General features: G+C 38.9%; 1 protein-coding gene and 1 long non-coding RNA gene across 3 annotated transcripts in view; both read left to right on the top strand.

The window, feature by feature from the left end:
* Nucleotides 1-6,446, top strand: part of MTRR (5-methyltetrahydrofolate-homocysteine methyltransferase reductase) — a 36,369-nt gene extending 29,923 nt beyond the window's left edge. For both annotated transcript variants that reach the window (XM_075052277.1, XM_075052278.1), the window contains exon 17: nucleotides 559-6,446. In XM_075052277.1, the coding sequence (XP_074908378.1) occupies nucleotides 559-703 (145 nt within the window). In that variant the 3' untranslated portion in view covers nucleotides 704-6,446. The remainder of the gene's footprint in view (nucleotides 1-558) is intronic.
* Nucleotides 6,447-7,800: 1,354 nt separating this feature from the next.
* LOC142042405 (uncharacterized) overlaps nucleotides 7,801-23,364 on the top strand; it is a 45,183-nt gene continuing 29,619 nt past the window's right edge. The window contains exon 1 of the long non-coding RNA XR_012653755.1: nucleotides 7,801-9,457. This is a non-coding gene — a long non-coding RNA (uncharacterized LOC142042405). The remainder of the gene's footprint in view (nucleotides 9,458-23,364) is intronic.

Genomic DNA, 23,364 nt, shown 5'->3' with positions numbered 1-23,364 from the left:
TACCTGGAGGTTTGAGATCTGTAGGAAGTTTGTTGATAAATGGACAAACTGTTTGAATATAGAGCCCAACGTCAATATGTTCTTCTTCAGGAATAAGTGCCAGCTATTTGTATTAAAAATAGCATTATTAGTAAGTGGAGGTTTTGTTTTGTTTGTTGGTTTTTGGGTTTTTTTTTGTTTGGGTTTTTTTTTGTTTGGGTTTTTTTTATATATTGGACCCTTATGGTGATACAATAATAAAAAATACTTCAGCAGGTCCAATTCTCCCTAAAAGAAAACAATTACTCTGTGACAATTCAACTAAGCTTCCAAGGGTTTTTTTTTCTTATAAATTACAGCATGCTGAAAACTTTGTAATGTTTGATTGAGAGAAACCATTGTCACTGTCAATGCTCAGCTACATGAAAACTCAGTAAGAATCTTGCCATACAAGCTATATTTTTGTTTGGGATTTTTTAAATGCCTCTTTTCCAATATTATCCTGCCTCTGAAGCTATTGATAAAAGAAAAAATGCACTATTATGCATTTTCCTCCCCCCCACCTTCTTTTTTTTTCAGAGATAAGAAGCACATGGCTGATGGTGTAAGTGATGCTGTAGTGGACATTTTAAGCATGGAAATGGAAGCTGACAAATTGGAAGCAATGAAAATCCTGGCCACGCTTCGAGAAGCAAAACGATATTTGCAGGATGTTTGGAGCTAAATATTTAGCTTTTCCTATGCTTTTGTAACACAAAAGATTTTGTTTCAAACACAGGCTTTTGACTAAAAGTCATTGTCAGAAGTGCTGCCTGTAGTCACCCAAATCTTAACTTTCTCTATTGACCTTTCAATCAGGAACGTGAAACCTTTTAAATGACAACAAACCAGGCTGCCTTTTGAAGTGTGGGTGTTTTTAACGGTGTTACCTAATGGACTGTCTCAGTGCCTTGATTCTCTCATTTTGAGATTTGGTTTAATGTAGAAAGTAAAAACTTCTGCACTAGTACAGGTATAATTGTATATTTACATTACATCATATATTGTCTCCTATAATGCGTACATAAAGAAGCTACAGAGTAAATATATTACACATTGATCTATGCACCATCAAATACATTGCTGATTTGCCAAGATTTAATTAAACACTTGCTAGATCCTTCCTGAGACTATTTATATATTTTCAGCTTACACAGTGACAGTAACTGGAAAAAGGAATGAATGTTTAGTGTTGCACAGAAAGGTTACTGCAGAATTTCAACGCTGAAGTTTTCTTTAAATACTTAGCTTTTTCATTCTATCGCTACATCGTATCTCAAAGTTTTGCTACACTCCATGCTAACCCTTATCAGATTTTCCTGCATAAGTCTTTTGAATTTATTTTCATTCCTGTCTCTAAAATATTTGTGGTTTAATTTATGGGCAAACTCACCAGTTGCATTGAATTTGGTTGCTGGAGAAATACTGCTGAGTAAATATATTCTCAGATTACTAAGCTAATTTTTTTTTTTTAAGTTGAAGACATAGTAAAATGTAGTGTTTTGAAAGCAGTTGCCCTTACATATGACAATCCACTGCAAAAATCAAGTTGTTGAAAGCAAATTGTTGAAGTATCTGGTCTTCTTTCTAACAAGGGCCATTTGGAGTACACACAGGTGAAAGAGTAAAAGTGTCAGTCATCCATGCTTCTCTTCAAATCCTTTCTCTCTTCCCTCTGCTTTTCCTAACTTCTAAACATCCGTGTTGTCTTCTTGGTTCCTTGTCATACTTAGATCTTTAAAGATTAATACAAAGTCTGAGAGAGTTTTTTAGACAAATCATTGGTTTTTTCCTAGGGAGGATTCTTGTTTTGTTTTGCCTTACGTATAATCCACTTATTCCAAGTCTTGTGGTTGTCTAGTGATTATTAGTTAATTGGTAGGTGAATCAAGAAAAACATATGGAAAAAATAGGACAATCAGTTAGAATAAAATTGTGTGTTTAAAGAATAAACATTGTAGTGAAGTGCATGTTATTAAGGTTTTGATATAACCTGTGTAATGATTATTTAAATATCATTGGAAGAGATCAACTAAAATTTTCTGCAGAAATTCTTCAGCAGAGCGGTTATATCAATCACTGTCAAGTAATCTCTACAAAAAAAGCTCCATAGGGAGAGATGGCTTACAGTAATTGCAGACTGTATTTTTTGATCTTTGGCACATAAGAAGGGAAGAAGTGCTTCTTTTTGAAAAATACTCCAATTTTAAACTTTAATGGAAATGACTAATGTGATACAAACATCAACATTTTGCATCAGCCAATCACCTTTAATGGTTTTAAAAATTATTAATAAAAGAAAAAGCTACCAGTATTGCAACAGTAAAGATAAATCATTAATTACCTTCTGTTAACTGGAGTTTGTTTGGAAATAGCACTTATTATATCATGTGTCTTCTCAGATAGGATTTATGGTTTTCAGTGCCACTTGGAAGTTCTTGGAGATTACAGAGAAAACAGTGTTTTTCTGACTGCAAGTTGCAGCTTTTCCCAGATCTCGTACAGGCATTCATTTTTATCATATCACAATACGGAAGTTGCGATGACCATTTTAGTAATACTACAGGTAATAGCATAGCACCTTTTGGGATATTAACAGTTGAGTGTCCTTTTCTGATTGTGTGCATTGCATTTCACAGGGTCTGATCTACGACTGATATTCATGTATTTCCCCGCTCCTGTTACCCATTCTCTACAAAACTAAAACACTTGGGTTATGTAGTAATGTAGTGGTAAGTCTGTAGTGAAGCACATGAGCTTTATTATGACCTCTTAGAACAACAAAAAATAGTTGCAGCTTACTCTTAAATTTATAACTGCATGGTGCGAAGCCCAAAGTTCAAACAAACTGGAATAACCCTAACAAACACCACCACATGTTACCTGAAGGATGTATTTTTGCATTCACATTCGGTGACATGGAATAAGCAGGAAAGGCAGGGAGGAAAGGACTTCTGAGATACAGGAGTCATGGGGATGAAGAAGGCTTGCAATAAGAACTGTACGTTTTTCTTAATTAAATTGTGTCTCCGTATAATTGGATAGTGCCAATCTATGACTCCTCCTCAGTGTGCCTTAGAAAAGCATTATGGGATGGATTTTACTAGTATCTCCTAAAGCTAAGCAGCGGATTTTTTTAACGTCTTTCAGCTTTCTTTCATTAGAGGAATATCATGTATGTGCTTTTCCTTGTAATTCCAGAATTGGTTACAGAATTCCTTTGTTGTTTAAAAGAAATAGTGAGGGTTATGTACTGTTTCCTACATTTGAGAGGCTTATAGTCTTTATGCTGGTAACAAGGACTGGTTATTATGCTAAAGCTGTTGTTTCCAGAGAAGCATTAATGGTGAAGCATTCCTTATGGCCTATTTTCTCATCAGTTTTTGAATGTTATTCTGAATTTGTGAAATAGGGTTGATGTTACAATTTCTCTTTTAATCTACAGTTTCAAAATAGGATTTACTTTTCAAGTTACTAAACTCATGCCGTATTTTTTCAGTTTGCTGCTTCTAAGTTCAAGCTGACTTCACTGCATCTGGAAGCAGAAGTAGTGTTTCCATGTGTTTTGCACCTTTATTTCCTCTCCCTTCCCCTAATCTCCCAGCTTTTCAGAAAATCTAGAATATTGGCAGAAATAGGATCAATACAGCTCACTGAAGATACTGAGCATCTTGGGAAGTTTCTTCTGAAAAATAACAAGGCCCGATGAGAGAAGTGTCAAAATCACAGAACATGGCTAGCATGTCCATTTAAGGATTGAACTTCACTACTGAATGGTACCTTAGGTGTTGAATGGCACAGGAATGGGGGGGGGGGGGAGGTTATTGGAAGTAAAAGTCAAAGTTGATTAAGTCTCAAAATAAAATAAGCTTGTGGAATAAGGCAGGGGACTTGTTGCAAACCATAGAGTTTGTAGGCAATTTGAAAATGTGGAAATAGCTTTTTCCCTCTTGCACCATTCCAAATTATCAGCAACTATGATTTGGAGATGAATCTGACATCATTTTACCCAAAATGAAATGTTTTGTTCTAAGGAAACTTAGATCACTGAGCTGAAATGTATTGCTGCGTTCTCCAAACATTGGTTTATTTGGTAAAATTGACTTGGCCTCCGTAAATACTTCTGTTCTGTCCAGCTTCCTGAGTAGGATAGGAAAAGACTTTAAAACAAACAAACAAAGAAAGAAAAAACACACACACACACACACCCTTGGCTGATTAACTTTTGCTTTTTACCTCAAAGGAGCAGGGCAACATCAAGTTGTATGCTGTGCTGGTTGAACCTGTTTCATGCGTAAGCCTTATCCTATTTTTGATCACTCCCGCGGAATGTGTGGTGTATTGCTGTCTGCTTGTTTCCTTTGGAATTTAAGCCCCAAGGCCACAGGTTTTGGCTTAACTGCATTCCAGTTTTACTTTGGAACTAAAAATGGGGAAACAAGTATTAGCTTAAGAGAAAATGAGTCTGCTAAGGTTTATCAGTGATGTAATTGGGAATTGTGCTCATAACTCTCTTCCTTTCTGTCTTTGGTACTTCTGTTACTCTATCTGAGCACTTGCCAGCTATGTACACGATCCTAACAGCTATTGCTCTGCGCTGCTCTTAGATGAACTTGCCTTCATTTTATACAAAGGGAAACCCAGGCAAGGAAAGGACACCAAACTGCCCGAAGTAAATGAGATGAACAGAGACTTGAGCTGCTGTTTCTCCAAGTGCCATGCTACTGAGTAGCTCATGAATCCCATCTTTCTCATGCGTTTCCTCACTAATTGCACTGTCTGATATCACAGAAAATCTGGTTACTTTCCAAAAGAGCCGAGGTGTTTTGTAACGATAAGTTTGAGTAACTTTTGTACAATGGGATGGAAAATCTAAGCCTCAGGTGGGATCCACTTTGTACGTATGTATGTATATATTTCCCACCAAGGACCTTTAGTCTGGTCAGGGCGAGAGAGGGACAACCGCTGCTTGGACCTGGCATCACTGCCAGTTCAGATCAGGGCCTGATACAGACTGGCACCTACGTGTATACCAGGGAGTGTTCTTGCCCTCAAATTTCATCCCTGAAAGAACGCACTTTTAAGTGTATTTTTAAATAAAAGCCCAAGCCTGTATTTGTCAAAACTTTGTGGTTTGGGTTTTGGGTTTTTTTATGTTTCATCACCTGGTAGTGCATCCAGTGTAACAGAAGACGAGGTCACACATGGGAACGTCTGTTTTTCTACATGTGAAGGCAGTGTCAAATGTAGCAGTACCTCTCGTGTTCTTGTGCAGATTCCAGAGGTCTCTGAAGCCCAGGTACTGCTTGGCTTATCCTCAGGAACATGGTGAAATCGTGTTGTGGGGGTTGGTTGGTTTGTTTGTTTCCTTGTTTTTTTGACAAGGTGTATTTTTGATTGTTCCCATCCACTGCACCCCCTGTTAGGTGGTAGCTTCGGATATGTCCTGCTCTTAGGGGGACTCCTGGACTGAAGGATTTTTCTCTTCCTTGCCCAACAGAAATATCTGTGCAGCAAGATACTTCTGGTGGAACCATCTTCCTCAGTTGACCCTTCATCCTTCTGTAATGATTTTAATTTATTTTTCTTGTGCTTTCAGGTTATTTTTTTTAATAGAGCCCAGCAGCAGTGAGAATTAGTTTCCATTAAGGCTTTTAAGAGCATTTACCAGGCAGGTTATATTGTTCAATTTTTATTCAGCTGGTTAGAGACGATCAAGACAGTGAAAGTGTTACTATTCCAATATATTCAATGAAAAAAATATTCCATTTCTGCTTGTTAGATGTTCTTCAGTTTCCTGCTTGTCCTTTGCAGTCATTCATATTGCTGCACAGGGCAGGAGATGTGTGGAATGCCAAAGTTAGTGGCATCTGTGCACTTTCTACGTGGACTCTTCCATTAATCAGTGGCTTACTGTGCTGTTAGTTATTGTAAATACTCTGAAAATCCTAACTTTTTTGAAACCATCCCTGAATGTTATGCAAATACTTCTCCAGCAGTTATATTTTATGCTGCCTAATAGCAATTACTGTTACTAGACAAAGATGTGTTGTCACATAAACCATACGGAAAATATATACTGCATGTTTTACCTAAATGTTATCATGTAGCCTTACTAATACTACTTCCCAGATGATAGTATATCTGTGTTGTTGAGGGTAGAAATATTTTGTCAGGTTGCGTGCTTGGCTGAAGTAGTGTCCGTGGTGAATATGATATCAGATGCCCATACCTGAAGACTTTGTGCTTTTTAAAACCTTTGTCAACACCATGCGATAGATAATTTTAAATGTATCTGACTCAAATCCTCTGCTTGAATGGACAAATTCAGCTGCAGCTGTATATAGTGCTAAATTCCACTTAAATAACCATATATATTCAGTCCATTATTCTGTAGGTGATTTTTTTTTTTTTAAAGAATAAAAGAACACTTACAGCAAACAGATATGAAATGACCTGCCTGAAGCTCAAAGGTCAACATCAAGCTTTACGGTTCACATGAAGTCATATGCTTGCAACTTTTATTTTCTATAATGTAAATATGGATATTCTCATTGCATATTTATGCATTTAGCAGTTTGATATGTTGATGGCTTTGCACACCCAATTTATTAGTGTCTCAGTTTCACTGGATGTCCCTTGTACAAAAGGGACTTTTTTTTTTTTTTTTTTGAGTAGCTCTGTCATCCTGCGTCTCAACCTGACAGCTTCAGATTTTTTCCTGCTCTTCAAATGGAAACTTTATGCCTCCATCTCTGGATCCATTTCACTTCAGTTATGCTTCATCTGAGTTGGGAAGTACAAAACTGAATCTAGCAGTCCAACTTGAGACATGACAGTGATTATATAATAAATAACAGAATATTTTCAGTTTACTTTCTATTCTGTGCTGGTTTTGGGGGTGTTGTGGAGGAACAAAAATGGGAGAATAGCTGCATGCCTGCTGGTGATTACAGGAAGAATATTACATCGCTAAAAGTTATGGTCTACAAGCCCTGGTCAGTTATGATGAATTGAGAGATGAATCTACATTGGCAGAATGGTACGAGCAATTGATTTGGATCTGGAAATTGAACTGGTTGATACAATGGTTTAATATAGGAGCTATAGACTATTTTAATGAATCTTGAGAGTCTGCTCTCCAGTTGAAGAAAATTTGTAAATATAAAAAGCTCCTCGGTATTATTAAAGTTGCCTATCATAAAGAAATCAAAATACTTTTAAATTGATGGCAAAAGCAGTATGTCAATTTGTTTAGTCTCAAAACCCTATTCAAATATGTTTCATGTTGAAAATTCCGAGTTTTATACAAATGCAAATTACAGTCTTGAAAAGTTGATTCAGCACCACTACAAATTACATTCACTTTCATTAGCATTTGAATAAATGCTCCACTTCTGGGGAAAAGGTTTGTCACGCTGACAAAGCAGTTAAAGCCCATTGTGCTTATCAAAAAAGAAAAGGTCCTACAGTTGGTTTGAAAACAGTTTTGTAAGGCTCCATCAGTCAGGGATATTAATTTCTAATATTGCTTAGATGATCGATTGGTTTTCCTTAATTTTTTTTTTTTAAATTAATTTTATTGTAACTTGCTATAGAAGATCAGCAAGGCTGTTACCAGTATTTTCTCCTCCATGGTGGCACAATGGCATTTTTTAATTGTTTTTCAGGTGTTGTAAGAAAACGGTGTCAGTTGCCCTTGCTTTATGAACATCGCCAAACCAAAGCAGAATCATGGGGCTGTGACTACTCAGTGTTTTGGGGCAGGGCCAGGTATTGAAATCGGCACTTGTGCGTACATGTATCTCCTCCTGTGTGTCTGTATGAACTACTCTGTCTTCCAGTTAAATGCCAGCTCCCTGCTTGTGGGTCTTACAGACCACTACTTCTTGAGACTAAGGTAACACTGCGCTCTTTTCCTTCTGGTGGGGACAGATTCCTATAGAATAAGCCACTCTTCATGTCACCAGCACTCCTTTTTGTTTTCTGTAAAGGTGAGGAAGGAGCGGTGTATGAGCTACCAAAACTGCAGTCAGATCAGCAGCTTGTGGCTCTTGGAAGACACTTTTCAAGGCAGAATCTCTTTTTCCCTTTTTCATGTTACAGGTCTTAAACATGCTGGGAGGGGGTGGTATTGGTGCCAATGGAAGCCCCAGAGGCACAGCTTGATGGTAGTAAATTTTTAGGTTTTCCTTGCCTAAGAACAGCTGGAGCAAACACAGATAGGAGGGGGAGAAAGGGATCCTGTAACATTTTTTAAAGATATGATTGGATGTCCAAGAATTTCATGCAAGTTGGTTTTTAAACCATCTGTTCCTATGAGAAGCAGAACACACTGATTTTTTTCTTAAGTTTTTTTTTTTTTGTAAAATTCTCAAACAGAAAGCTAATTCCTAAGTAGAAATGGCTATATTTCTTTACCAATGGGCAAGTTTGTTAAGGCTCTTACAGCTTTGCACAAGAAGAGTATTGCATTTTAAGGTAAATGGAAACATTTTTCATGTTTGTAAAACTTCCTGCAAAAGTCAATTTAGAACTCATAGGAAATGGGGATAATAATTCTTTCAGCAATTTGTAGTTGTTTTGCTTTTTCTTTTTTAATGGGCTGTGTAAAACATCTTTGTTTTCTTTATACACATGCATGTATATATCTAAATCTAAATCTATATATCTATGCATTGCCAAGATCTCAATTTAGGTTTTGTCCTTGCTTTACAGGTAAGACAATAATTTGAAATATCTGTCTGGATAACTGTGTCCTTCAGTTTACACAGCTGTATTTTTAAGATATATGTAGACCTTTATTCAGAAAATGTCAAATGAACACTTCTAAGAGAAAAATAGACACTGTGTAGTTCCCTTTATTCTTTCAGGCTATCAGAAGGATGTAGGGTTTTCCTTACTTTTTCATTTTGCAGAGAGAAAAGAACCTTATGAGTGTACAAATGGTAAATAAAAAGGAGGGCATAAATCTGTATACTGCTGTACAGATGTGGTAGAAATACTTATTTCCTTCATTCTTTGTTTCTTGTAGTGCCTATAACTTGCTAGGGGCTTTCAAACACATGAAGAAACACAGCTGATCTAGTTCATATTAATCTCACTGACTGTAAAGGCTTTTGTAGAGTTGCATATTACCAGCTGACATTGCTGTCAAAATACAGGGGAATGAGAGAATCTGTGTATTTTGTAAATAGGTTATTATCCATTCTTTCTATTTATGTGTTCAACACGTAGATGTGAGTCCGCTCTACATTATCTTTGAGAGGTCATGACGACCAGGAGAAGTTCCTGAGGCTGGAGGAAAGCAAATGTCACTCCTGTCTTCAAGATGGACCAGAAGGAAGATCTGAATAACTGCAGGCTGGTCAGCTTCACCTTGGTCCCTGGGAAAGTGATGGAGCAAATCCTTCTGGAAACCATTTCCAAGGGCAAAATGGTGAGTGGATTAGTTGTCATGGATAATGAGGAAATAGTACCTGACCAATGTTTTGTAGCCTTCTAAAATAAGATGACTGGCTTGCTGGATCAGGGGAGAGCAGTCATTTTGATGTCATTTGATCTCAGTTGCAGTGAGGCTTTCAACACTGTCTTACTGGTGAAATACGGACTAAAGAAGTGAACGGTGGGGTGGATTGAAAACTGGCTGAACTGCTGGTCTCCACTGGTTGTGATTAGCTCAGTTGGATGGCAGTCACTAGCGGTGTGCCCCAGGGGACAGTACTGGGTCCAGTCCTGTTTCTGACTTGAGCTCCAGGCACTGGAAAGATATTCGCCGAGGAAGCCTAAAATGAAGAGGGAGTTCTGCAGAGGTGACTCAGAGCTTGCGCATCAGGGAGTCTGAGGTGTGCTTTGATGCCTCTGATATCTACAGCATTACATGGTGGTTTATGGTCTACATTTTCTTTTCCTGACACTTAGTGCTTTCTGAAATGTTCAATATTACACATAGGAAGGGGCAGGTTGGGGAAGGGGATTTCCTGGACCACGGCTGCAGTCTATCCAGTAGAGCCGTTTCTCTTTCCCTGATGTTTGCATTAAAAGTGGTCACATTTGTTTCCTAATAAAACTTTATGTTGAAGTTCAACACTACTTTTCCATTATAAGATTTTCAGCAGCATCTTAAGTGCTGGTATGTGACTACATTTGTTTTGTGTTCCTGCTTTGTTTTGGGCCAAAGCCAGATTAATCTCTTAAAAGAAAATATTCAAGGCATGGTATGAACTTCTGCAATTTACTACATCTGGGCAAGTTCATCCTCAACAGAGCTAAATTAAAATCAAACTGGTTGACTTACTGTGAGTCAGGCTGCAAGAAAGGGTGCATACAGGCTTCAGTAAGACAAATTATACATGCCAGCTGGCCTAATAAACCAAATTTTGTTTTATCTTTTTACTGTTGGGCTCATGCGAAGAATGATTACATTGCTATTTTTTGAGTTGTGTATTGAAGCTCTGCAGCACTGGAGGATAGTCAGCTTCGATCTGGACAGAGATCCAGGTTTCAGATGATCACTTATAATCAAATTTCTAATGCATCTGAAGAAGGTGGTTAATACTTACCTGTAATGTTGATGTGCAGGGTAGACAACTCTGAAAGTTTCAAGTAGAAAGTACATGCTAATATACAGCTAAGCCTACTGGGGCTAACCCACAGCACTCTACTTTGAAATAAGGGACTCACAGGTTTTGAATGCGTGTGCTCCTGTCAGTGAGGGACTCTGTAAATTCTTGTATTTATGACCTGCTGATGGCTGAATAGTAAAGTGAACTGTTTCACAAGTTATTTGTCATCACCTTGTATGTGCAGCATGCCAATCCATGTTTTATCATATATGATAAGATAGCAGTTAAATTACTGTTGGGAGTTCTGGTTCATTTTGCCAAAGATCTCCATGAAATTCTTACTCCACTCACTGGTGAGTTATGCTTACTTGGGGCAACACAGTTGCTTTAAATTATTTTCTCATTAAAAAGCATAAAGCCTCCACAAATGTATAATTTTTGTTAAATAACTACTTTTCAGATTCTGTGTGGCTCTGAGTATAAACGTTAACCACTGTAAATCAAGCTGTTTCAAATGTTTTATAGTATTATGCACATTTTAGTTTAACAATTTATCTCACATCGTGCGATCCTCCATTATCAGATTGCACAAACCACCTCCATGCCTCTTAATTCTTGTATAATACCTTATCGCCAACTCCCGCTGTTAATTGTATGGAAAAGCTGGACTAAAGAGTTCTTTTTCTGTAGTGTAACCGTGTAGAATCTTTGAAAAGGTGTAGCTAATTTCTCTGGTTTTTTTAATTTTCTTTCTTGCTTCTTTGTCCTTGCACCTTCACGTATATACTTCTGTCACCTGCTTATCTTCTTTTGCAGATGCAGGTATTCCTCTGATACCCTCTCCTCTCTCTTCTGCACACTTGGGGCTGGGTTTCTCATGGTACAAGGTATCCTGTTGGCAGTTTGAATATTCGCAATTGAATATACCTACTTCCAAAGGTGGTTCTGCCCTCCTGAAGCTATCTCATGTTTTCCATGCATTTTTGTGTTTCATGGCAATAGTCCAATGGCAGCATCTAGGCTGGAACTCCGTCTCTTTTTTTCTCTTGTAGAGATCTGGGACTTCTGTTGCAACAAAGTGTAAAGATGCATATAGAAATGGCTGAAAGCCAAGTGTCGGCAATGCAAGAACTTTTTCCTACCTCTTGCTGTGTATTTCAGAAATGACTGCTGTAAAATCCCCCTTTTTTAATAGGAAAAATACTTTATTCGTCTCTTAATGAATTGGTTCTGTGTCTCTGAACTCATACCAGGGAATTTCTGCAGATTCTGGGTTGTCCTCTGCAGAGGATATGTCCTTCTTCTCTGACAGACCATTCAGCATAGAGAAAGAGATGGAAATACTGTTTTATCTAGCACTGATACTGGTGAACTCCTAGTGAATATGATGCAGATAGCCATGTCACCCTTTGGGTTTATTTAATTCCAGGTTCAAAAATCTCCCGTCAAGGGAAACCAAAAATATACATTCATAATATACATGCATCCAGCACTGGTCGTGTGTAAGGTGACAGAAAAAGAGTGTGCATCCTCTTTTTTCCTTTTCTTGTCATCACCCAGGCACAGTCTGTGTGTGGAAATCGGCCCCTGGTAAGCCAGCAGATAAGCGATCAGTGATTGATGCAGCACACACAGATTTCTGTTGCTGTAAATCTGCCCATGGTATATGCATCAGCCTTTTTTTAAGACAGGAGGAGAAGGATCATTAAAGGGGGAATAACATATCTGAACAGTCACGAGTATTAGTTTTCAGTATACTTGGTTTTCATTCTCAGATTTTTGTCTCCTTGCTGCATGCTGCGGTTAAGAAGATTTCTTGACAAGGCGCCTGTGATTCATTGCTTGCATCATTCAGAGTAAACAGAGCGGCTTTTCTGAGACAGGCGGCACACCTTATTTCTGCTAACAAACTGTAGTAGAGGAGTAAAATAAAGGCAGTTCTGCCACAGGTGGACTTGCTTTCTGAGGAGGCAGAGGATGCTTGCACTGCTGTCAGCTGCTGGGGACTCTACTGTCTTGCTGTCAGCTTTAATTTGCAGTTGAAGTTAGATAAAAATTCCATCAAAGTCAGGACCATGGGAAATGTGCTGAACCAACACAGTCAATCACTGCTTTGAAGGATGAGTGCTTTCTGGCCAGCTCATGTTCCTGGTGAGCTAGTGTTTTGGAGAGTGGCATGCACGTCTGCCTTCGGTGAAGTCTTCGACCTCTGCAGGAGAAGAAGTGTGCCCCGCGGTGTGTTGCATGCTACTGAGTACATCAACAGTAGCGTCCTGTGCTCCTCAAACACTCTTGCCTTGTTACACGAAGACTATATCACCAGTCGCTCATTGCCAGGGCCTTGGGCAGCTGCAGTGCCAGAGAACACATTTTGGTGGTGTTTATAATATCTACCTTCTTTGAGGTGGGGAAGGGTGAAAAGGGTAAAATGCTTTTGGAAATGGCAGCCCAGGTGATGTTAAAAGGAGTTGTCTGACATTATCTTGTAGAAAGAAAAGAAGTAAGGATAGCACTAAGATTTACTAGGAGAAAAAAATGTCTAATTACTTTAGAGAAAATTGTTACTCTAATTAAAATAAGGCAAAATATGATGTTATATCAGAAGTGAACAGGGATGGAACTTCTGAGCAAATAATACCGTCAATCAGCAGAAATCTGTGCTTGGGTATCTGCATCAGTTCTTATGTCCTAAATTAAGGATTGTGGATGGTTGGCACAACCCCTCTGTTGGCACAGCCTCTCACAAGTCTTTTGTGAAATCATCAGTGAAAACATAACGTTAAGGGTGAAACATAAAAGCAATCCATTGTGTCTTTATTTCAGATGATCAAACATGTTATTTGCAGTGTCCACCCTCATTGTGTCACAGTGAATAATTACTGCTATGATCCTTTGCCATCTGATGTTTGTGTTCTAGTCTAGCTAATACCTGACAACCCATTTCTACAGTTTTACATTCAGTCCGTTCCACTTACCTGTCATTACCTATATATTCCTCTACTCTCTTTCCACAGTTTTATTTTTGCCGATTGGATCAGAGAAAGAATACAAGAGCTCTAGCTGGTTGTACTCTTTTGATTTTTGTGGCTATATTCTTTGTACTATTCTTGCTCGTGTGGACATGCCTCAATAGCATCAGTACCATACAAGCGGAGACAACCAGAGAGAGTGCACATGAAGAGATAGCCATTGTGATGACATTTGTAAGGAGAGTTGAAAGTATCATGACAAAGTTCAGAAGTAAATAAAAGATCACTTTAAAAGAAAACAGTAGGAGAGAAAGCAAAATAAGGCTGTCCATTGATTTAAGTTCAGAACAATTTTAGAAGAGCTGAAAATGATTGCAAAGTCTAGAGACTGTTTAACAAATTTAACCTCGAGCACTTCTATTTATCATTTTTGGCTGGTGGAATTAGCTTCAATTCAGAAGCAATGACAGATAGACTTCTTGATTTATGATATATTTTGGCTGAGGCCTGAAATAGCCTCTTAAAACCCTTATAGCAGAAATCTTTTGTATTGACCTATGGGAGGATTGATCTCCAATAGAAGGTAAGGCAAATTCCTAGTGTAGCCACAAAGTCACATCTTACAAAAGAGATTCATCAATCTTGATGCTCTGTTTAATTTTCTTTTTAGGAGTTATAATCTTTCGTAGTGAAACTGTTGTTAATAAGATATCAAAAAAACCCCAACACATCAATGAGTTTGAAAATATTTTTAAAGCAGCGACTTGTTTTTCAAAACTGGTGGTTTTGTTCCAGGCTTGTATCTATGCTTCTTAGTATGGCTTAACTGTGGTGTTTAAGTTTTAGGCAACTGCAGTGACTAACAAACTGGGCAGTGAGAGTGTCTGGGAGCTGGAATTCTGTGCCTGGCTGGGCTTTAGTTTAGGGAAACCTTTATGAATGTTGGTGCTTCTGCTCTCCCAAAGATAGACACATACCAGAGCTTGGCAGGATTTTTCAAGTGGGCTTAATTATTTACACTTCTAATTGGATGTGTTTAGAAAGTTGACCCTGTCCTTAGCATTTTAGCATTTGAGTTTATTTGGTTATCTTTTATTCTCTTTCCTTCCCACCCACTCTTTCTCATTGCTTTGCTCTAGTATTTAAATGTGTGTTAGATTTCTGATTTGACCTGGAAGTTTGACCAGAAACCTGCGGAGTTCCTTTCCAACTCAAATTATCCTGTGATCCTATGAACATGGCATAAGTTGCAGAGTCAAAATTAATCTTTAGGTCCAAATACCAGGGCAGCCTCCTGAAGCAGGGACAGTGCTTTTCACTATACGTGTGTTGAAGTATGCCGCGTAATGAGAGCCAACCTTGCCGTCTTGGCAGGGTAGTGAGTAAGAAAGGAAAGGACAAAGCCAAAGAGCTTTGAGGAACTCTAGCTGCCAGGAGATTCTGTTTCTGGAGCGGCAGGACACAACTGACCAACTGATTCGTGTCACCGTTCGCTCTCTGAAAAGGTGCTCGGTCTGGAGTTCACCTGAAGCTGGGCATTAAGAGAATTGTTTTATCATAATGTGTGCATGTGAGCGTACGCTTGTGTATGTCTGTTTCCTACAATGATGTATGAATTGGGATGCGTTAATAAATCTGCTTCTAGTGATAGTTTGTAATGAAATGTAATGTGAGGAGAATACAGCATGGTGGAGGTGACTTTGGATCCCTATCAGGATATTCATGGCGTGGAATTACCTATGATTTTTCTTTCATTATGAGGAAAACAGTTTGCTGAAGAGTGTGGATGTGCTACTAGCTAAACCAAGCATTATTTCTTTCCAGAATACCATATGTAGGGAATTCCAAAATAACAAAACAAATCAGCTTTGATACAATTTTTGAATACCTCCTGAGTGCCATTAGATAGCTACAGACTATCTGTATCATGTTTGATATATGTTTGCAGGATTGCACTGAGGCAAAACAACCAGGCACGATACCAGTTGTTAGTATAAATAAAACATGTGTACCCACTGCACAAAAGCAATTGAACATTCAGCCTTAAGTCTATTTATCTGCATTTATTGCTTTTTTTTTGTGAGAGACAATAAAAAGGATTTTTGCATGTGTGTTTGTGTGCTTTGGTGTTTTAAATCCAGTCAGGAAGGATGCATAGCAGGTTAGGTAAAACCCATCTAATAATCTGTTAAGGTAGCGTAATATAATTTTCTTTAAATGAGGAAGCCAACTTGCCTGATTTTTCAAACTTGTTGTTTTAATTTTTGCAAACAAAAATCTAAGGAAAACAATTTGAGGTATGAAATGGAATAAATGACTAATACCTTGTGTTTCCTGTCTGAGCTTCTGCTTAGGTTTGTGTGAAGGCCAGTAGCTGTGGGGTGCTGCCATTGCAACAGGCAGTGCTGGAGGCAAGGCTGGTCATCACCTGGGGTCCGCTCTCCAGATCACAGGTAACAAAGAAAAGACAATCTGAATATTCATCTTGGTTTTGAAGTAAATTGTCCTCAGATTCTACCTTAGGGAGATCTCTCCTTTATCTCCAAAAGCCAAAAAACTGTAGATTTTATTACTGCCCTCGAGGGTAAGAATTTGAACCTTTTCACTAGGGAAACTGGAAAATACCAACAGTGAGATGCCAGACATTCTGTATTTTATTTGACCTCATCTTTTTTCTTCTTATGAGAGAAAAAGTAATGAACTAAACAGGTTTCCTGATGATGGGAATTGTTCATTTGGTTGGGGCTGAAGGATGGTATAATTTTCAGTTGACATCAGTACTTGCCTGTTAACATTAGAAATCCAAGTTCTTGCTCTGGTTCCTAGATAGTGGGAGCCCATTAGGTATGACCACATAAAAACATACGTGCAAAACTGAAATCTCTGCAGTATAGAGTAAGTGAGTTGGTATTAAGTCTTCAGGGAGCAAAAATGTTACTTATCCAGGCTTCAGCATGGAAGGCTTCAGGAGCTGTAGTGTGATTTTCGTTTGACTCGCTCTCCCCCAGACCGCCCGGGTTGGCCGGGAGACGTCCACCAGAGCAGGGCATGCTCGTTCCTGCAAAAACTTCTGGTGAAGCTGCCTGCAGCTCCTTCAGCGTGGAACTAGTCTGCCCTGACCTAACTGAGCCGAATACTTGGTGCAGCCCTTTCACTTTGCAAGATCATCGTTCTCAGTGAGACTACCTCAGGGGTGGAGGCAAAAAAGCCAGTCATCAGTCATTAACCTTCATTTGGCAAGCAAAAACTACAGCCATCTCCCCTGTTCCCACCTAGGGAGAGGACAAATTTACTTGCAGTGTCCATTTCCACTTTTTGGGTAATGAAGAAGTGTAGTCTGCATCAGATCACAGTCTGAGTCCTCTTCCCCAGTTCGGAATGGCTGTTCTGTCTGTTTAGCTTCAATAACGTTTTCAGAGCTCTCTCTGCTCTTAGGAATTCAGCACTGGGGTCTTTTGCAAGCAAAAATGTTAAAAGCAGCCACTGACTTGTGGAAGAAGTTTCTGCAGAAGAGCATTAGAGAAATAATTGTTAGTCCTATTTCTTTGGACATATGGGAAAATCAGATGCTTTCTGCCTGTAAATAAAAAAAAAACCACAAATGAAAAGACCCAGTTACAGTGGATCCCACTATCTCCACAGCTATGGTTTTGGATAATACATGAAGAAGCAATTGATGCTGCCAGAAAATCAAGAGATAGTTTACAGAGAGAAGTACCTTTTTCAGGAGTACATATATTTTGAGGGCCAGAAAAGAAAATTCCAGTATTTAAAATGTATTCTAGTTTTATTGGCTGTAAAAAGATCAATCTATTTTATTGCCAAGTATAATTGTTAAGGCTCATCTGCCTTCAGATACTTAATCAACATAATGCTAATAGTTTTGTACAGTGTGCAGTTCTGTAGGTTTTGGCATCCAGCAGAGAGAAGTATTACGTGTGTGTATCCTTTTTTTGAAAGCGACATGCTCAGTTCCTTGAAATGTAAGAGGTTGGGCTGAGAGCCTGAGTGAAAACTACCCTTAAAACTCAGAAACTTTCACATAATCTAAACTTATTTAAATATGACTTGGGAAATTAGGTGTTCTCAATCATTTACAAAAATCTAGATTTGGAGGTATTAAGCATAGTTGTTGTGGTAAAGCTTATAAAGCTGCTTTCGTTCACATTTAGGATAGGAAACAAACATGGTTAATATTTGGACAAACATATTTTTTATTTTTGTAAAGGTAGGAAGGGCTAAATGTGTGTGTGTGTGTGTGAGAAGAAACTAATTCACGCCCATCAGCTTCGTATTTATTTATTTGAGGTTTCTTTATTGGTTTTATTTTTTATGGCAAATGTATTAGTAAATGACATTTTCCCCTCTCTTATTTTCTCATTATGTTTTTCAGACTTTGTTTGAGCCAGCACTGGTTAAATAAGCATTTTGATCTGTCCATGAAATAATGAGGAATACTTTGCAGACAGTTGTACTATTAGCAAAGTAAAACTCAAGTTGATCTGTTTAAAATGTTGTGTGCAAAACCCGATAAATTAAGTAATAACATTTCCTATCCATTAAAATATAAAAGCTGCAACTGAATGGGAGATGAACACATTTACCTATTATTGTGCAGTGCTATTCTGAAAGCAGTCATTTTTGCTAACTGTCCCAAAGCTGCAAGATTTAGAAGACCACTGTTGATGTCCTTGAATGTTGCCTCAAGTGGTCCATGAAAAGCCTAGAAGCTCCAGGCATCTTTGAAATGGCTACTGTCACTTCAGCAGCTCTAACGTGAAAAAGGGCCTTTTGGACATTTGGTCACACTCTTCTAGTGAAAAGCCTAGTATGTCATGGAGATGCATCTCCTGCAGTTTTCTTTCACTCAGAGGAGCAGTGAACAAATGCAAGTGTTAAAGGAAAAGCCCCTTCTGATTCTGATTTCTGCTCTGAGGTCAAGGCTTCAGCCTGAAAGTCTTAAGCTGTCATTTCTTCTAGGAGTTTTCTTCTACTCAGAATTACTGTTTGAAGACTGGCTCCTTCATAATAACTTAACTTGGCCTCTGGAAGTAAAGGAGAACTCTTGTTCTCTTCTCTTTGGTAAGAGGTGTTGGCAGCTGTGTGGCACCTGAATCAGGCCCATTTCCCAAAACAGCTCTTCAGGAAATCTTCAGACACAAACAGTTGTAACAAATCTGGTTCCCCAAGTGCACACAACCTGCCACTTCTTCCATTTCCATACTAACCCTGCATATGATAACTCACCCAAAACCTCATCTCCAGGCTCATAGCAAGGGATTGATAGGGAGTGAGTGCTTTGGACTTGTGATATCTTTTTTATTTTCACGATTTTTACATACTGCAGAGAAACACCAGAACTGAATAAAGTAAATAACAAAATATCTGAGAAGGAAAGTTTTTACAGCTGTGGCTTGGGGTGGTACCTGAGAAGCTAAGACATCTTCAGAGCCAGTTTTTAGGTGATTGCTGCAATGAGAGTATTACATTTACATTTGTAATGTGGATGGCAGATACTAATTCATAGGAATGTATCGTAGGAATTCTTTCTCACCTGTTTATCAAGAATTTACCATACATTTTTCTGGATTAAAATTTTGCTATAAACCTGCTGTTCTGTACTGATCTCAAGTGTGGACTTGCTGCTGTCAGTGGTTGTCAGCTGACTGTACAATAAGGTTGGTTAGGTTTAGTATTCTGTGTTATCAGCTCTACTGAATCGACAAATCCGATAGATGTTCAGTGTCTGTGCTTGCTGCAGCCACAGATAACCACGCTGTCTCTACTACTCAAGGGGAGATGGCTCCGTCACGACGTTTCATTCTCTCTGTCTGGTTTTCTCTGGAACCAGAGCATTTTCTACCCGCTTTGCTCTTCTGGTGAGCTCTAGGCGTCAACAACTGTTTTGCCAACGCCGAGTCCTTCTGCCTGTGGCAGGTGCCTTCAGTCTACGCCACTGAAGCAGAACGTCCCGGAGCAGCAGAACCACCTTCACCGCTGAGACGCCCTGGGCAGGAGCCCTGAAAATGCCCAGTGACATGAAACCTCCCAAACTTTGCAGAAACGCGTCTCCTTTTTGCTAACAATTTGCTCCACAGGCATTCAAAATGTTACCAGTAATAGTCTCTCTGTTTATTTGCAAAAGTTGAGCACCACAGTCCATAAGCTATTTAAGATAGCATAACATGTTCCCAGTTAATGACTGGTCCAATTCCATGCTATGCTGCAAACATATCACAACATAATGTCTGTTTATTGTTTTCAGTCATTTTGCAAAAAGTCTGCATGAAACAGCCTTTTAGCTTGCAAAGTGACTGAAAATGTTTGCAGTAGAATAAAGGGAAATTTAAGTTGAATTCTGGATGTTGTTACCAAGTGGAGGGTATTGACGGATGTCTTCAGGCCTGGGATGGAAACCAGCACAGGATCCTCACTTCATCCATCCAGGTGCTCCTTTGCCATCCTGGGAAAGCATCTTACTCCATCCCCGCACTGATCCTCCTGACCACAAAAGCGTCTCTTCTGCAGTGGCAAAAAATATGCTGTTAATATGTTCATTCTTTAAATGGAAGTCTTTGTTACAAAATGCTGGAATAACGACTGAAGTCTGCATATACAGATGGGGATTTTGACTTTCTCTCCGGAAGGCAGATGCCTCTCTGCGGGTCTCAGGCTGCAGGACAAGCCCGTGGCCCCTCGCTGGGCCTGGGCACTGGAAGATGCTCTTGAAGGGCGCGGGAGGTGTGCGCTTGTCGAGGATCCGTGCTGGCAGGGCAGGGAGTGTGGGAGGCAGTCACAAGGGCATGCGGCACCAGGAGTGATGAGAAAGAGGTTAACAGGGCTTCTCTGAGACTCAGTGGGTCCAAGAGCCCGACTTCCCCACTGCGCTGAAGGAGGGGCAGGCAGAGATTTTGCCCGTCAGGTTTGGAAGTGGAGTTATCTGTATGCATTCATGTGCCCAGGTAAGCAAGAAAATAAGCAAACTGTCCTTCCCGCAGCTGGGAGAGGAAAAAAAGCCATTAGCAAATAGCAATACTTAATGATAAAGACAGCGTATATGCCTAAGAGATAATGTAGGTGTAGAGAGAATATGGACGACTGAGCAGATTTCCCATCAGCTGTCATCACTGCTGTGGGGGAATTGGTCAAGGCTGACTGAGACGACTCTGTCTGAACGTCCAGGAGTCCAACTCCCAAAGTGATGAAGTAGGAAGCACCATGCATGGCACTGCTGGTTTGGACAACTACAGGACCTGTTTTTCTTATCAAGTCCTTTTTATTCTTTCACACTTTTGAGTCCATTTCCATTATGAGTTACATGGAAATATAGAAATACTGTTCAAAGTCTTTTTTGCAGTGCGGTACTGCACCACACTAGGACATTTTTTTAAGTTCACCCTTTGGTCTTGAAAAGTTTGTATATCTAAATGTGCACTTTAATTTTGTTCTGTATTTCTCCCAATGCACAAGGGATTTAGTGAATTCAAACTATTAACAAATATTGGCAGTCAGGTCTTTGTTTTTTCAGCTTGCATGCCAAGTGTTAGCAGGATTCAATTTAAAATGGTTGAGATAATGATCTCTCTCCTTGTAGCATGTTACTTTATCTAGCCTGTACAGCCCGTTTTTCTCTCAGACACTCAAGTTACATGCCATGGAAGCTTTTAAAGCAGATAAATAGTAAAATCCAAACACTGACTGATTTCTTTGTACCTGTGGCAAATTTAGCTTTGAAAAAGTATTCTCAGATTTAAATGGGTAAGTGCAAATTTTTTATTACGTCTGTTAAAAGTATATATTAACTGGAAAATGACAGGCTCCATTGGCTCCCAAAGGTAATACACATCATAATTTTGAATTGTACTCAAACTGAACTGTGAAATCAGTTTGATTTTATATTATAAAAAATAATATAAATTAGTTTGATTTTATATTTTCATCTAATTCTTTTATATTTGCAGCTACAGTTCAGTAAAATAGTTCATTAATTTTAGTTAGGCTTTTGCTTTAGTGTTCAGAAGGTCTCACAATATGTTCTAGAACCACTCAAAGGAGTTTAAACCAATGATTCCCTTTCCAGTGTTGTTTTTTCCATGGTGAAAGTAAGGCAACATTGGGAATTGTTGGTTGGAAGCCCTCCTTCCCTGGAGGTCTCTAGTCCAACCCCCTGCTTAGAGCACTCCGTCCACCAGCACCACCTCGGGTCAGCTGGGCACTGTCCAGCCAGCTCAAAAACTGCTAAGGGTAGAGAAGGACATATATCTATACATACATCAGTATAACTTTTCAAAGTTTAGCTTTCCATTTCAAATTCTGAAACTGTTACAGTTATACAGAGGGAATTCATGGAAGAGAGTGGAACATGGTCTCTTTTTAAAAAATTCTGGTTTAGTTTTAGAAAGTTTCACAGCTTTGCTGGTGGATCTACTCTACGACATCTGTAAAATCAACAGAAAGGGAGAGAGGAGCTGCTTTCCTGGAGTTTGTGGTGTTCTGCCTCATCTCAGGCATGGAATAAACACTAAAAGCTGTGTAGGATGGTGTGCGGAATGAACCTTGAATATACAGAACTGGGCAGCGTATAGGTATGATTTGAGTCAGAGCATAATTCTAAGCCTTTGAAACAGGAAACTTTTTTCAACACAAAAGGTATGCTTTTAGGTATGTTATTTGGTTATTAAAAATGATGAGGTAAATTCATTTATAAGAGTCTGTAATATTTGAATGTGTCTATACTACTTACTATACGTGATGTCTTGCCTGTCTTACCACTAATAGGAAGAGAGGTTCATGACTGAAGATCTCATTATATGTGATTTAACTTCTATAGTTTCAATATCTAAACATCTCCACAGTGACTTGATTTATGCAAAGAGTTGGTCTTGAAAGTATTGCTTATTCTTAGGGAACAATCTTTTCTTGGTGTCTATTTTATCTCCTGAATTCCATCTCTTTCCTGTCAATATTCACGTTTTGTAGTATCCTGTTCTTAGTATGTGCTGGTGTTTTTACTGCGTAATAATACAATTTCTCTACTTAAAAGAATAGTAATTATTGGAGAATAATCAACTGTTGTCATCTATTGCTAAACCAGAAAAACATTAACAGAGTATACGGACGGTGGTTCAGAAATTGCCCCTTTTACTCCACTGCAAAGGGAGAAATAGTAAGTACATTAAATCAATACAAGTGAAGTTTTTGCAATGGAAGGAATGAAACTTTTTTTTGTACTGACGCTAGAAAGAAGCATGACAACCAATTGTGTGACAGCCTGTTATCAGCATGTCAGCACTTGCAAACTTGTTTCTGGTATTAGGACAATGTGATTTTCTTGGATGAGCTCGCTCTTAGGTAGCATATGTAGAAGAAGAATTTCTGGGTTAACTAAAAGCAGGTTTCTTTTAAGTCATTGGACACTTTCTTCTAAAATTCCAGTTTATCCCCAGATCTCCCTTTCACAACACATTTCTTTGCAGATTGCCATATTGTATGACCTGAAAAAGTTTACAGGGAAACATCACACCAGAAAGAAGCAGAGAATCTGTGGCTGCAGTTAAAGGCAGAGACACGGGTTCTCACCCACATCAAGAAGATTGTAATGGCACTCTGAAGGTGTTTGGGAGTAGTCAGCGTAGATTTATGAAGGGGAAATCAAGTCTGAACAACCTGACAGCCTTCCACGATGAGATGACTGGCTTGGCAGAGGAGGGGAGAGCGGTGGGTGGTGTTTATCATGAGTTTGGAAAGGCTTTCAACATTGCCTCCCGTAACATCCCTCAGACGAGCTGGTGGAGTGTAGGGTAGGTGAGTAG

This window comes from Buteo buteo, chromosome 20, assembly GCF_964188355.1.
Source record: "Buteo buteo chromosome 20, bButBut1.hap1.1, whole genome shotgun sequence".
Lineage (NCBI taxonomy): Eukaryota > Metazoa > Chordata > Aves > Accipitriformes > Accipitridae > Buteo > Buteo buteo.
Note: the sequence above shows the minus strand (reverse complement) of the source record. Positions and strands in the feature narration are given on the sequence as shown.